This window comes from Tachypleus tridentatus, chromosome 11 (genome assembly GCF_004210375.1).
Source record: "Tachypleus tridentatus isolate NWPU-2018 chromosome 11, ASM421037v1, whole genome shotgun sequence".
NCBI lineage: Eukaryota > Metazoa > Arthropoda > Merostomata > Xiphosura > Limulidae > Tachypleus > Tachypleus tridentatus.
This window is the reverse complement of record NC_134835.1, coordinates 34,266,394-34,280,039: the sequence shown is the minus strand read 5'-3', so window position 1 is coordinate 34,280,039 and position 13,646 is coordinate 34,266,394. Positions and strand designations below refer to the sequence as shown.

At 35.0% G+C, this 13,646-nt stretch overlaps 1 protein-coding gene across 3 annotated transcripts in view; it reads left to right on the top strand.

Moving 5' to 3' along the window:
• Positions 1-13,646, top strand: part of LOC143231905 (potassium/sodium hyperpolarization-activated cyclic nucleotide-gated channel 2-like) — a 143,161-nt gene that overhangs the window by 103,552 nt on the left and 25,963 nt on the right. For all 3 annotated transcript variants that reach the window (XM_076466714.1, XM_076466715.1, XM_076466713.1), the window contains exon 3: positions 8,597-8,760. In XM_076466714.1, coding sequence (XP_076322829.1) covers positions 8,597-8,760 — 164 coding nt within the window. The remainder of the gene's footprint in view (positions 1-8,596; positions 8,761-13,646) is intronic.

The following is a 13,646-nucleotide window of genomic DNA, read 5'->3' as shown; positions in this document are numbered from 1 at the left end:
GTAACTCCTGAAGAACAAAGAAGGAAAAATTCGCGAATCGATGTAGTGAGTTTAGTTTTATGTGATTTTTTTTTAAATTTCGCGCAAAGCTACTCAAGGGCTATCTGCGGTAGCCGTCCCGAATTTAGCAGTGTAAGAGTAGACGAAAGGCATCTAGCCGTCACCACCCATCGCCAACTTTTGGGCTACTCTTTTACCAAAAAATAATGGGATTGACCGTCACATTATAAGGCCCCCACGGCTGAAAGGGCGAGCATGTTTGGTGCGACAGGGATTCGAACACGCGACCCTCGGTTACGAGTCGAACCCCTTAATCCACCTGGCCATAACGAGCTGTGGTTTTATATGAATGAACATAGCTACTCCATGTGATTAGTTAGTCCAACACGAAGCAAGACCCGACGAATGTTTCTGGTTTAAGATGTGTCTAGAACGGAAAGAGACCAAATCAGGATTTTTTTTTTTTAAACAAATAGATTTAATTTGTCTTACAAGAGAAGAAAGTAGCGCTTGGGAAGAAGAAGGCGTGATTTAGTCATGCTACACTCTCTCTTCTGAGCTTTTCCAATGAAACAGTGTTGTCACGTTCGGAAGTACATGGTTCACGTACCGTCACATAGCTGGATTTGTGAATCAGGATCTGTGAGCTTTGTTTTGGTTTTTGTTTAATTGCGCGCAAAGCTACACGAGGGCTATCTGCGCTCGTCGTCCCTAATTTAGCAGTGTAAAACAAGAGGGAAAGCAGCTAGTCATCATCAGTCACCACCAACTCTTGGGCTACTGTTTTACCAATGAGTAGTGGGGTTAACCGCAACATTATAACGCACTCACGGCTGCAAGGGCGAGCATGTTTGGTGCGACCGGGATTCGAACCCGTACCAGTCAGACTACGAATCGAACGCCCTAACCATTTGGTCATGCTGGACCTTCTTTGAGCTTCTAGCGTTTTCTCTAAAAAACTACGAGTTGTTTTTTCTCGGATTTATTAAAGGAAAATCGTCAGTGCTACCTTGACTAGCAAGTGAGTAACTTAGTTTGAGTTGTATTTGATTATTTTTATCTCTTAGGGTTTTTTTTTACACTTTTGCGTTTCTTTGAAACTTATTCGGGTTGAAACTTTGCAAAGAAGGATCGCAGGTTAAACAACGAACTAGAACAACCTTCTCAACACCATGGGGTGAGTTATAAGAGTGACTGTTAGTTATTTTAAAAACAAAATAAAAGCTAGACGTTGCCTCGTAGTAATACAACCTTTTTAAAATAAATATGATCACAGTTTTTCAAAGGTGGGGATAGTATAATCTATGTTTTGTGAGTTGCTTGGACGGTTTGAGATCTTACTTTTCTTGAGATTGCAAGTTTCTTTATATATAAATCAATAACTCCCCAAAATTGGAATAATGTATTTGTCTTCTTTCCTTTTAGGCTCTGGATTAGCTTCTCGGAATTTCCAAGAGTACTTTCATTTGAAACACTAGCTGTTTTTTTCTTCTTTATATATCTGAAGTGTGTGTGTGTAGATATATATATGTACCTGTAAATGAAAATACACAGAAAGTGAGTCGCTCTCCGTGTTTCATAACTGAATGTTTTCGCCAAGCTTGACTCAGTGTTTCCTATTGACTTTGTATGAGAGAGAAAAAAAGAAGGCGTAGAAACCCCTGGAAGGTATCGTAACTGCCTCCAGACTTAGTAACAGGTTGGTTAGATTAAACAGAGCAGAAAGTTGTTGCACGGGTTTCTATATATTACTTCTTGAGTAGCAGAAAGGTATATTTCACTCCAGTCATTCTGTTTCAGTAATTTCAGCTTGGAATTCAAACCGTCCAACTAATTACATTTTCTTAATTAAAGTTGAAAAATCGCGTATTGTTTGAAGTAAAAACAATAACCAATAGGGAAAGTAAAGTTGATCAAAAGCAGGCTTTGGTTTATTAATTTTACACCCCTTCCCCACACGAGCTGTTACAATAAAAGCGTTACGAAGCAATTTTGATTTGTATGTGATTCCTTTGACGTCACGTAGACTCACCTGTAAGCTTCTAATATTTGTATTGAAACATTCAATGTTCGTATATATACATATATTTAAAGGGGCCCGGCATGGCCAAGCGTGTTAAGGCGTGCGATTCGTAATCTGAGGGTCGCGGGTTCGCATCCCCGTCGCGCCAAATATGCTTGCCCTTTTAGCAGTTGGGGCGTTATAATGTTACGGTCAATCCCACTATTCGTTGGTAAAAGAGTAGCCCCAGAGTTGGCGGTGGATGGTGATGACTAGCTGCTTTCCCTCTAGTCTTACACTGCTCAATTAGGGACGGCTAGCACAGGTAGCCCTCGAATAGCTTTGTGCGAAATTTAAAAAACAAACAAACAATTTAAACGAAAACTGTTACAGCTGACTCGTGTATGTACGTCTGTTTTCAGTTATTTTGTACTTTATTATCATTATAACACCCTCTCAAGTATTGAAAGCAATTGTTAAATGATTTTAACAATGTGTTATGATTCCTAACCTGAATGACACTTCCAAACATTTTAATAGTTTGGTGTAATTGTCTCTCTGTCCAATAACAGACTGAATTTGAGGACATTTTTTTTTATTTAATTACAAACAGGCTTTGTTAACGTTTCTGAACGCTTTGTGTTTATTCAGTTCCATTGTTATGTTTAATAGTTCGCAATATGCATATCAAAGAACTTAACATTATTAAGATATGTTTCAAGGCTGCTCCTTCTTTCAAAATATGGAGAATTTGTCAAGTTTGCATTTTTGTTTAGTTAAATATATTTAAAAATCAGAAGAAGTTCAATTTCTTTTCAGAGCGGCGCATAAAATCAGGCATATTGATAGTATACACCTAACCTGACTAGTTTTTTTATGAAAAGATAAACATTTAACAGATGTTCTTAAAATAAATGAACGGCAACCATCAACTTAAACCATAACTGGTGTAACTCGTTCAGTTTTCAACAACGCAAGTAAATTGTATACAAGTGTGGCCCTTAAGTACCCTTAAGGGCCGCAAGACCACCTTTACTAACCATATATATATGTAAGCCATAAAATGAAAAATTCGAATACATTAAAACATATATATTAGCGACCAAAAAGTAATAGACTTCTGTTCTCAAATGATGATTTTAAAACAGTACTTTTATTCACATTTGAACTGTCAAAGAGTACATTTTAATTTCCTAGCATTAATCTGGCTAGACTTTGTCTAGTGTAACTTCTTACACGTTAACATTAACTCTTAGAAAGCACTCGAGTTGTCTTAAGTTGTTTTTGTACGATGTAGGGGGAGCCTCATGTTGGCGCCTGTGAGACCACAGGCTGTTCACTTGTAATTAACCTGCTTCTTTAGAAATAAATATACATGTAAAGTTATAATTTTTAATAGAATTGTTTTACTAGCATTTTTAAGAAGGAGATATTTGTTAAACACTAGATATTTTATATGTTTTTGCTTTTTTGTATCATGCGAAACACGCTCAGTAGTTTGAGCAGTTCTTTCGCGTTAGTGTACCTACCTCTCTTAAATAATTTCACGACTTAACAGGTTAAATAGGACTTGAGTAAAGTGCGGCTGGAATATTCAATCAGAGAATCAACAGAAGAATGTATTCTACAAGGAATTACTTTCTAACGCTACAAAGGAAACGATTCTTTCCCCAACACAGCATGGGACTAAACAATTTATGAAAGTACAAATTCAGTATTATATTACGTTCTATAGCTCCGCTTAGTCAAATCTTTTGGCGAGAAAAGGTTTAAACTAGTGGGTGTCACGTTCGTACAAAACAGTTTATTATTAAGACACAGATGCTTTCTGTGGCGAATAAATAATCATGAAGTGCCATGCAGTATTTGAGAAACCTTAGACTCGAAGCCCGGCATGGACAGGTGTGTTAAGGCGTTCGAATCGTAATCCGAGGGTCGCGGGTTCGAATCCCTGTCCCACCAATCATGCTCGCCTTAGGGGCGTTATAATGTCACGGTCAATCCCACTATTCGTTGGTAAAAGAGTAGCCCAAGAGTTGGCGGTAGGTGATGACTAGTTGCCTTCCCTCTAGTCTTACACTGCTAAATTAGGGACGGCTAGCGCAGATAGCCTTCGAATAGCTTTTTCGCGAGATACAAAACAAACAAACAGTCTCGCACGTATTCTTAAAATTGTAAATTTAATTTTAGTTTCTTTTTTTACGTTTTATCTGCAGGAATTCTTTTCTGTCACTGTTGTTTGAACAATTATATATTATACTTAATAACTGTAAGTATAGAATTAGTTATTTTAGCTTAAACCTGTGAATTATAAAGTAAGCTTACTGATTCTGACAATATTAACATATAGCGTATTTTATATATATACACCTACAAATATGAATTATTTGATAATCTCACAGCGGTTTTTAATGTTAGTACTGACAAGACAAAAACTATCACTATATAGGCTTGGCATGTCGTATTTAGGGGAGCTCCACTAGGGTGCTCGAATTTCGTTACCGACCCTGCTCGTTCATTCACCCAATGAGGGCTTTATAATGTGACGGTCAATCCAATTATTCGTTAATAACGAGTAACCCAAGAACTGGCGGTGAGTGATGTTGACTAGCTCCCTTCCTTCTAGTTTATAACCCCTAAATTAGAGACGGTTAAAGAAAATACCTCTGAAGTGTTTGTGCGTGAAAGTCAACAAACAAACAAACTTTCAAAGTGTGAGTTCTTCACCTAAGACTATCCCAATCCGTAGTGTACAACAAATGACTAAGAGCTACACTGTAAAATTGTATTAACACTAGTTAAAATTTGTTATACACGATAAAAATTATTTTCGTAAACATTTTCTTACAGAGAACTCTTGTAAGTTGTTTGAAATGTTCCCTTACGCTGAACATAGTTAAATCTGAGAAGACATACTTACGCGTGCCCTGCTGGTACAGCGGTAAATTTATGGACTTACAACGCTAAAATCAGGAATTCGATTCTCCTCGGTGGACTCAGCAGATAGCCCGATGTGGCTTCACTGTAAGAAAGCACATATAATTATGTACTTTTATTCAAAACAAGTGTATTGACTGTATATGGGCAACGTAAAATTAAAAACACATAATATTCACATTGTGCCATTTCTGATAAAATAGTTAACACACAAAATTGCATTAAAAAGGTGCGATTAAAAAAAACGCTCGAGTTGTGTTTTTTTATTTTATAACAAAATTAAAGTAAATAGTAGACTTTCCTCAAGCCTTATTTTTCGTACCTTGATTAGACAAATTTACCTATTCAGAGCTCTTCTACATAAATTTGAAAGTGTTACATACTGTTAAAGTTTGATTGAAGATTTTGAAAAAAAAAATCTCTCACTCCAAATTCCTAAAATTTGCTGTTTTAGTAATAGATTGTCATTCTGAAGGCATGACCATGACGAGTATTCTTATTATTTAAGGAGAAACTCTATTTCTCATAGAACTATCAGAAGGTCATACAGATACACATATATCTAACACTTCTCACTTGAGTTACAGTAATCTTTAGTCCATTAAACCTGACTTATATAGTTCTTAATTAATGACAAAAGTAGTGGTTCGAACGACTATTTCTTCATTTATTTATTCGATTTATAAAACGTTTTAAAGCTGTGCCGATAAGCCAGAAATATATCACCGATTTTGTCCCTCCTTATGATGATTCACATGTAATTTAGTGAGCCTTTATTAAATGTAATGTAAAAAACAAAACAAAACCCATATCCTTCAAAAGGTTACACCCAAGTAAAAGATAAGATTACAGGAATGTTGAGTTGTAATGTTTACAGGAAGTAGTTAATTTACTACAGTAGCAGGTTGAGTAACTTCCAACTAATTCCAGGTAATCTACAACGACATTAGACAGTGAAGTTTACTACTTAATGTATTGGAATTAATGTTTAGGAGAAACGAGAAATATAGTAATTTGGGGCTGTATTTCAGATGGGTTAAACAAAGATAGTACCAAAATCAAATAGATGAAACTTGGGTCATGATACTTGCATTAGATCAGGTACTTCTTTATTTATTGTTCCACTATATACATACACGCACGATATTATTATATATATTTGTGGGTGTATGTATGTATGTATACATATTGTTTCTACATTGTGCTGGTTTTTCAACGTAAGTGATATACTATATTATGGATCATAGTATGTGTATATTTTATCATAATTGGAAAATATGCAACGTTAATTAATATACATTTAATTATACTATTAGTTCACAACTGCGTAAAATTGTATAAAATGAAACAGATGTCAAATTTTACTTTAAGAATCTTCATAAAGAAGAGATGTTCCATCAACTTTACTTCATTAGGTATGTAATTGATTTGGATAATATTAAACAACAACTCCCTTTTAATTACAACGACCAACAAGGTACCTTAAGTTATGTTTCTTCAACCCTTTGTTTGTATATTTTGAGATAGGTAAATGTATTATTTTGTCAAAGTTTTACATAAAAAGCTACTTAATTAAGAAACCGATAGAAGATACACTCTCACTATGTTGTTATTAACTTATTGAATTCGTTCTATACATATGTATATATATATATGATGGTCTTTTGTTTATCTATATATTCTATGTAGTACAGTAATCCTATATAATTAACTATTGTCACTGAATATATGGTTGGATGGTTGTTAGTATGTTTATTTGTATTGTAATCACAGTTCTATAAGATTTATTGCTACCGGGTATCATTATCAAACCTATATAAGTTACACAAAATTTAGTTACTTTCAAAAACTAAAGCTCTTTAAGTACTGCTGGACAATTACTAGCATACGATTTAATTTACAGAAGAAAACAAAACCAAAACTCTATTTATCAGCTAATTAATTTTACCCTCCTAATGAATCTACTTTCATTTTGTCATCCACTCTTCAGATATTTATATATTTATAAAGGACACTCTTGAGTTTTCTGACGTCTATTGACAGTAAACTTGCGCAAATACTTCCTTATTTTAAAGTATTCTAAGAGTTTATTTCTTTATATTTCGTTGTTATTAAGCGCAAGGCTACACAACGTACTGTTTGCTCACCATGGGTATCGAAACCCGGTTCTGAACGATATAATCCTTCAAGTTTACATCTGAGCTACGGAGAGGGGAGGAGATTACGAGTCGAGCGCCATAACCACTTGGTCATGCCTGACCTCAATGATAATGTAACGACCTTTTGTGTATGTGTCTTATAGCAAAGCCACATATGGCTATCTGCTGAGTCCACCGACAGGAATCGAACCCCTGATTTTATAACGATCTTTTCAAGAATTGCTCTAAATTAAGCCTAACAATATGTACTAAGCAGCGACTTATTTGACTTTAAATATTTTATCACATGTTAAACCCAATTTTTATATGCATATTTTTCTCTAATTTTGAACTATTGATCACAGGGAAAGCAGCCAGTCATGAACACCTCACCACCCAAAATCCATGCTAAAGGATTGACTGTTACTCTTATGACACACCCACGGATTTGAAGTGCGAGAATCATCAGCCCCGCATCCGTAGATCTACCACAGGGATAACACCTACCTTTTAGTAAAATAAAATTTTAGACACACGTTGAGGTTATGTTTACATGAAACCAGAGCGACACTACGAATTTACTTTTGTAAACCTCACTCAGAGCCTCTCAAGAGAGTTGCAGCTTTTTGTGAGGTGAACATTTTGGCCACCAGACTAAGATTTTTTTTTTATGGAAATGTACGTGATTTATTGTGATTTCTTTCACGTTTAGTGTTGCATTGTTATCAGTGTTTGAAATAATTTAGAAAACAAGAATCTTACAAGAACCTTGTTGTTGTTTTTTGTTTATTTTGAATTTGGCGCAAAAGTACTTCAGAGTTATCCGTGCTAACTAGTTCTAATTTATAAGTGATAGATTAGAGGGGAAAAAAAGCTAGCTAACATCATCCATCGCCAACAAATAGTGGAATTCATCATTACGTTATAACGTCCTCACAAGTAGAAAGGATGGGATTCGAACCTGTGATCTCTCATACATAGAGCCAAGTGCTTCAGCTACCTTATCTAGATTCACTGGTTTTCATAAAGTATTATAATAGTTGTAGATGTACCATATACAACGGGTTAGACTCCATACCGAATTGTTAAATTTCGAACTTACAAAAAATATTAAGGCTTTAAAGCTAAAATTAACAGAAGTAAGTGAGGGGTGCACAGAGCCTGAGCTGAAACCAGAAAATATTGGAAATCGTACATGAGTTTTGAGAGTATTTCATAAAGTCGTGACCTGCAAGTTAGTTCAGATGTCTCCTTGGGAAGCAAGGATGCAGATTCAATACTGATACGTCTATTCAGTTCTTTAATCAAGCTTTAATGATTCTAAAAGTATTTGACACTCGCTAGTTTCTGTCTTGTAGACTTACGTTGCTGCAGTTGTCTGATTTTCCAAGGTCAAAGTTCGCAGTCCTCTTTTACTAAAATATCTTATTTTAGATAAAAAAAAGTCATCGTGGTTCATGTTCTGTGTTTCTCATATTGATATGATAAATGTGTTTGTTTTTGTTTTTTTTTTGCTAAGATTCTACTGGGACCTGTGTATGCTGTTTTTCCTGGTTGCCAACCTAATTGTCCTGCCAGTGGCTATTTCTTTTTTCAATGATGACCTGTCTGCTCGATGGATTGCCTTTAACTCTCTTTCAGACACAATCTTTCTTTTAGATATCGTTGTAAATTTCAGAACAGGTAAGTAGGTAAGTTTTTAACGCATCAGATAATCACCAAATAAGATTGGAAACATAAAATAGAAAAAGTAATTTTTATTAATAACAAACACAATCAAACTGATGACTGTACTTAACAATTTATTAGGTATCTGGCAATAGGCTCGTTGGCCAGATGAAGACTTACTAAAGACTCTAACTTCTTCCATTATAAAAGAACGTAGCATTATATATAAGATTCTGTAACGCCACACCTATCAGTTTGCATGAGCAGCACATGTCATCGATAACTATTTCGGTAGAAAAACAGAGAAAAATACCTTCCACTGACATCACCTAACTCTCCAATAGAAAATATCACTGTTTCTTTATACAGTATGTTTTATCATGTAGCAATCTTTCCCATGAGAAAGTGCATGTGAAATCACATGGAAAAGACCCAGAACAATCATATGGCAATCTTTTCCACGAGAAAGCATACGTGACACCATAGGGGAAAGATTCAAAATAAAAGAACAGGTAGTATGAGCGAAAGAAATTTAATAAATTCATCGAGTAACGTTGTAAATTACACAAACATAGCTAGAAAGGTGTTTGTTTATGGAAAGTTTGAAAATTCTAGGTGAAAATGAAACATTTATCTTATCAACTAAAGAAGACAAGAGACACTAGATGTGATTTTCGTACTACAATAGTTTAAGTTGGAAGCTTTTCTTTTGAAACAGTAATCGATACGTTAGTTTAACAGTTATTTTTGCAAACTGTTTTTCTTAAGTTTGTAAACATCTCGTGTATTTGTTTTGACTTTCGTGCATAGTATTTTTGTAGTGTGGAAGACAAAGTACACCATCTAGATACTTGAAAAGTGGGGTTGAGAGTACAAAGGATCACCCGAGCTACATATCTTATTTTTATTTCCAAAATACTGCTTTTTGTCGATATAAAAAAAATGAATAGAAAGAGAGACCTGGGTTGTAGAGTGTACTTATGGAATAAAATCGGAGTTTTTTGTATTTCAAATATTTTTTTCTTGTTTGTTATAAACTTGTTTCAAATATAAAAAGTTAGAGTTGGAAAGCTAAGAATGTCGGTGCCAACTCTGAACGCTTCAGACAGTCTACGAAAAAAAGTCAAGGAGACATAAACCAGGACCAAAGTTTTACACGCAATTTGATAGTTACCGTAGATTACAAAAATATATGCATTTCGAATTAGTTTTTGTTTTTGTATTGTCTCTTAGCTCTCACCTAAAAATAGAAACGACTTTGGACTACATGAATCGATATGTTTTACTTGCTATTTTATGCGAATTTCACTATTTCAATTATAAATCTTTCGTTTCAGAATAAACAAGTTTCTTTTGTTTTGGAACAAAAATTTAAGTTTTGATGTACACAAAATGTATAAAGTTCAATCGAATGATTGGTGTCCAAAATGCAGACATTGTTAACAAGGTCATGTGCAGTATTTTGTCCAAGATTTTGTTGTCCAAGGTGTATTTGATTTTTTGTCATATAGGTCTCAAATTGTGTGTATGTAGTTATAAAGGTAGATTCGAGGTGTGATATAAAACATCGTAACATTGATGTCAAATTATACATACGCAGTTACAAAAATAGATTCGAGATGTGGCATACAACATAGTTAAACTAAAATCAATTTATCATATATAGTTACAAATATATATTTGAGATTTGTTGTAAAACGTCGTAAAATCCTACAATCGAATATATAAGCAAACTAAGTAAAAATAAATAAATAACAGATACAGAACAACAGTGTATAATACAGAAAATTGCTAAAAACACAAAACTACAAAGTTAAGTTACCATTTCGATGTAAATAACATTACATAAACCAGATTTGTTTGTTTCAACAAATTACTACTGAAAAGTTTCATAAATGTCGCAGTAAGCAAAATGAAGTGAAAATACAAGGACAAAAAATTTGTAGAACAAACCTTTGTTATTACCAGGATGAAAAGTTTTTTTTTTTAAATTAAATCTAGAAATTAATTTATGCATGGTGATTGGTTTGTTTTGAATTTCGCGCAAAGCTACACTAGGTCTATCTGCGCTAGCCGTCCCTACTTTAGCAGTGTTAGACTAGAAGGAAGGCAGCTAGTCGCCACCACCCACCGCCAACTTTTGGGCTACTCTTTTACCAAAGAATAATTGATTGGCTGTCACAGTATAACACCCCCACGGCTGAAAGGGCGAGCATGTTTAGCGCGACGCGGGCGCGAACCCGCGAACTTCGGATTATGACTCGAATGCCTTAAACACCTGGCCGTGCCGAGCCTGTGCATGGTGATGTTAAATGTATAAATCATTTACAAGTTGTCGCGAATGTTAAATTGTTGTTCATTCATGTTCTCGCCCTGACTAATAATGTTTAAATGTTATCACTGCTTAATATTTGCTTCGTAACCAACGATATTCCACTGGTAGTTCTGGTTGATATTTAATTCTTCAAATATTTTTTTTATTATACGTTTTGAATCTTATCTCGTTTCTGTCTAATGAGGTTAAGTGTTCGATTTTAGTTAATATTTTCGTTATCATGAATGATACTCAGTTACGTACATGTTGCAGTCCATATTGTCAAGCTCTGTCTGACTACTGTGCCTGTTGACAATGGTTCTGTAACGTAGTTTGCATTACTAAAAGCACCCTTCTTAAGGATGTTACGTACAAAACTTCCCACTCATTCCTGATATATTTCCATATTCCATCTAATTTTCGAAAACGACGATTTCCAAGAGCCAGTTTCAACAGTCTGGTTGCTGAAAATCCAAAGGTGACTTGATTATTATGTCTTCGGTGAAATGGCAAGATTACCGGTTTCATTATTCATCTGCTTGAAGTACGCAATGGTCGAAAGCGTAGGATGATTGGAAGCCCCATCTTGGTGAGCCCGTATTCAGTTGGCCTCGTTTTCAGACGAATATTACGTTGCGGATGATTGTCTGGTATACGCTGACTACTTTTTCCATTAACCAACGTGTTTGCGAATTCTCACCCGTTACAAGACGTTGGTTGCACTTTGCTTACCGCGATTGAGATACGAACCATTTCAGGTCTATTTCTGGTTGGTCTTTGTGTCCCAAGTTAATATTTCTTTGCGTTCCATCGCTACAAGATACAAGGGATGTCATCGTTTTTACACTTTTTCACCCCAATATTAACATCTTTATGATCTAAATGTATGAATATGTGACGCACGAAAGAACCGTTGCGTAACTTTCCCAAAACAGATCAAACTGAGGTGGTATCGCACTGCATTCCAAACAATGTAGATTTCGTACACTCCAACTTCGTATTGGTTATAGTTATAACTTCACCTGCTGAACTGGATGTTCAACCGTGTAATCTACTTGAAACTAAGATACATCTTAGAATATTCTCTACGTTTCTCTTATTTCAACAAACAGTGACAGACAAGTTACTCATAAGAACTGCTTTAGCTTCTAACTAGTAAAACAAAAATTATCAGTGATGTCGAGATACTGCTGTATACCATATATTCCCGACATCAGCCGACAAATAACCAACATTTGGCAAAAACTAATAACAAAATATGACATCCCAGTTAATACCAAATTTATTCAAAAACCAGGCACAAAACTGAGGTCTATACTATGTAAAAACTACACTGACAAACACCACACCAATTGTATTATAAAATACAATGTGATAACTGACACGACTTCTATATTGGAGAAACAAGTAGAAAAATGGAAACCAGATTCAAAGAACATAAAAAGTCACCTTCACACGTTTTCGAACACTGCACGTCAAAAAACACAACATAACCATAGAAAACACTCAAATACTAAATAAAGAAACAAACATAAACAAACGCAAAATTAAAGAAGCCTTACTTATACAACAACTCAAGCCCAAAATAAACCAATATAAAGGAACGCCTTTATACCTATATTAAATATAATAAAATAAAATTATATATTCAAACATCTAACACCGCCCTCTACATTCCGACACTCAGTTACACAACCCCTTCCAAACATGTGGTCAGCTTCCGGTCAGTTACCTCTTTCTTTGTGAACCTGACGATGACCGAAGAAGGTCGAAATGTTGTTCGATCTTCTATGTAAAATATTTTCTCAACCCAAACGAGCCATTTTTGCATGTGTATTTCAAAACAAAAATTAGATGTTTTTTTTTATCTTGTCATTACCTGATGTATTGGGAATTATTTTTATCTGAGTTATTAAAAAGTGTAGCTTAAAACTTTTCTCTATCAATTTTGTTATCATATCTCTGTAAAATTGTCACTTGTAAGGTGAGGCAGTGCGGCCTCAAGTTTGTTTTGGGAGTAAATAGCTGTCGACATGAACTTGTAACCTGAGGCTTAGAAACTGGTCCTCACCTTGACCTCAAGCTTATGTAGAGACTGAACTAGTTACCGACGCTAACTTGTCACATGAGGTTTAGAATCTGAACTAAGCCTTGTCTGTTGTTTTAGTTTCGAAAGTGAACTGACTACAGGTACTAACTACAAGTTGTTTGAGGCTCACTAATTGTAAGACGGTACCATAAAAGATATGTGGATATGCGCATTAAATTCTCAATGCACATGTGAATTTCTAGATCATAACTGAGTTATAAAAGTCCTAACAACGTCTAAAGCCTGAATATTCATTACCGAATTCATAAGCCATCCTCCCCATGGCTCAGCGGTAAGTCTAAAGGCATGTAACGCTGAAAACTGAGTTTAGATACCTGTGGTGGGCACAGCACATATAGCCCATAGTGTAACTTTGTGCTTAACAACAAACAAATCGAATCTCTTTCATCTTACGATCGTTCATAGTTTTCCACTGAGATAGCTGTAAGTCGACGGATTTACAATGCTAAAATCAAGGGTTCGATTCCTTTCGTTTGG